The sequence below is a fragment of the Elephantulus edwardii genome, unplaced genomic scaffold (genome assembly GCF_000299155.1).
Source record: "Elephantulus edwardii isolate Elephantulus edwardi_28Jun2011 unplaced genomic scaffold, EleEdw1.0 scaffold00126, whole genome shotgun sequence".
Lineage (NCBI taxonomy): Eukaryota > Metazoa > Chordata > Mammalia > Macroscelidea > Macroscelididae > Elephantulus > Elephantulus edwardii.
The window spans coordinates 1,310,940-1,312,194 of record NW_006399876.1 but is presented as its reverse complement, the minus strand read 5'-3'; the positions used below and the strand labels follow the sequence as shown (position 1 = coordinate 1,312,194).

Below are 1,255 nucleotides of genomic sequence, written 5' to 3'. Positions count from 1 at the left end.
CTGATGCTGTAATTGTGATTCTGCTTGTCACAGGTGTTGGGGTTGATGTGATGCTGCCGCTTGTCTCAGGTGTTGGGGCTGATGCTGTAATTGTGGTTCTGCCGGTCACAGGTGTTGGGGCTGATGTGATGCTGCCGCTTGTCACAGGTGTTGGGGCTGATGGTGTAATTGTGATTCTGCTTGTCTCAGGAGTGGGGGTTGATGTGATGCTGCCGCTTGTCTCAGGTGTCGGGGCTGATGGCATGGTCTTGGTCCTGCTGATCTCAGGAGTTGGTCTTGATGCAACTGTCCTGATAGTCTCAGGGGTTGGGGTTGATCTGATGGTGCTGGTTATTCCAGCTGTTAAGGTTGATGGGAAAGTAATTATACTGGTGGTCCTTATTACTGGTGTCGGTGAAATGGTGCTGGGCCTGGAGGTCCCAGGAATGGGAGGCCATGTGGTGGTGCTGGTGGTCTCCACTGTGGGTGTCTGGGTTATTCCCGTGGTGGCTGGTGGTGTGGAAGGACAATTAACTTGACTCTCACAGCACAGTACACGGATGTGGAAGTTGTGGCAGTACTTGGTGGTCCCTCTCTGTTCCTGGTTCCGACAGATCAGCCCGAAGGTGACATTGCACTCCACCACCTGGTCCAGGGCCTCCAGGGGTGTGCCTGGCTGCAGCTCTGACCGGCACTGGATGTCCACAGGATTGTCACAGAAGGACTTCCCTGTCATTCGTAGTTTGTCGTATGTCTCAAAGTCCCCACCAGCTGCTCCAGGCACAGGGTAGCTCTCATCCATCCAGTCTGTCCAGGTGCACTGGGGTTCACACTTGGTGGGTGATGTGGCCAAGGTCATTGACACAGGGCCAGGAGTTGAGCTTTGGGAGGAGAGGGTGCTCCCCAAGGTGGGTGTAGAAGCTCGGGTTCTGCTTTGGGGTGAGGTGGCGCCCATGGGCATGGAAGTGGTGGACATGGGGCTGGTCCTGGGCCCCACAGTGGTGGAGGTGCTCCTGGACGTGGCCGTGGGTCCCAAAGTGCTCCTGCAATGCTGGTAGTCGTCACAGCAGAGGACACGCACATTGTAGTTGAAACACATGTGGAAGCGGCCCTGCTGGTCCTCATTCCTGCAGATCAGTCCCTCCTGGAGGGTGCAGGTCACCACCTGACCGATCTGGTCAAGGCTCACCTCGGGGTAGTTCTCTGCACGGCACTCGATCTTCTCTGGCTTTGGGCACATCTTCCCCCCGGCTGCTCTGATGTTGTCAAAGGTCTC

At 56.3% G+C, this 1,255-nt stretch overlaps 1 protein-coding gene across 1 annotated transcript in view; it reads right to left on the bottom strand.

Annotated features, from left to right (window-relative positions):
• MUC5B (mucin 5B, oligomeric mucus/gel-forming) overlaps window positions 1–1,255 on the bottom strand; it is a 66,097-nt gene that overhangs the window by 34,787 nt on the left and 30,055 nt on the right. The window contains exon 32 of the mRNA XM_006893356.1: window positions 536–1,252. Coding sequence (XP_006893418.1) covers window positions 536–1,252 — 717 coding nt within the window. The remainder of the gene's footprint in view (window positions 1–535; window positions 1,253–1,255) is intronic.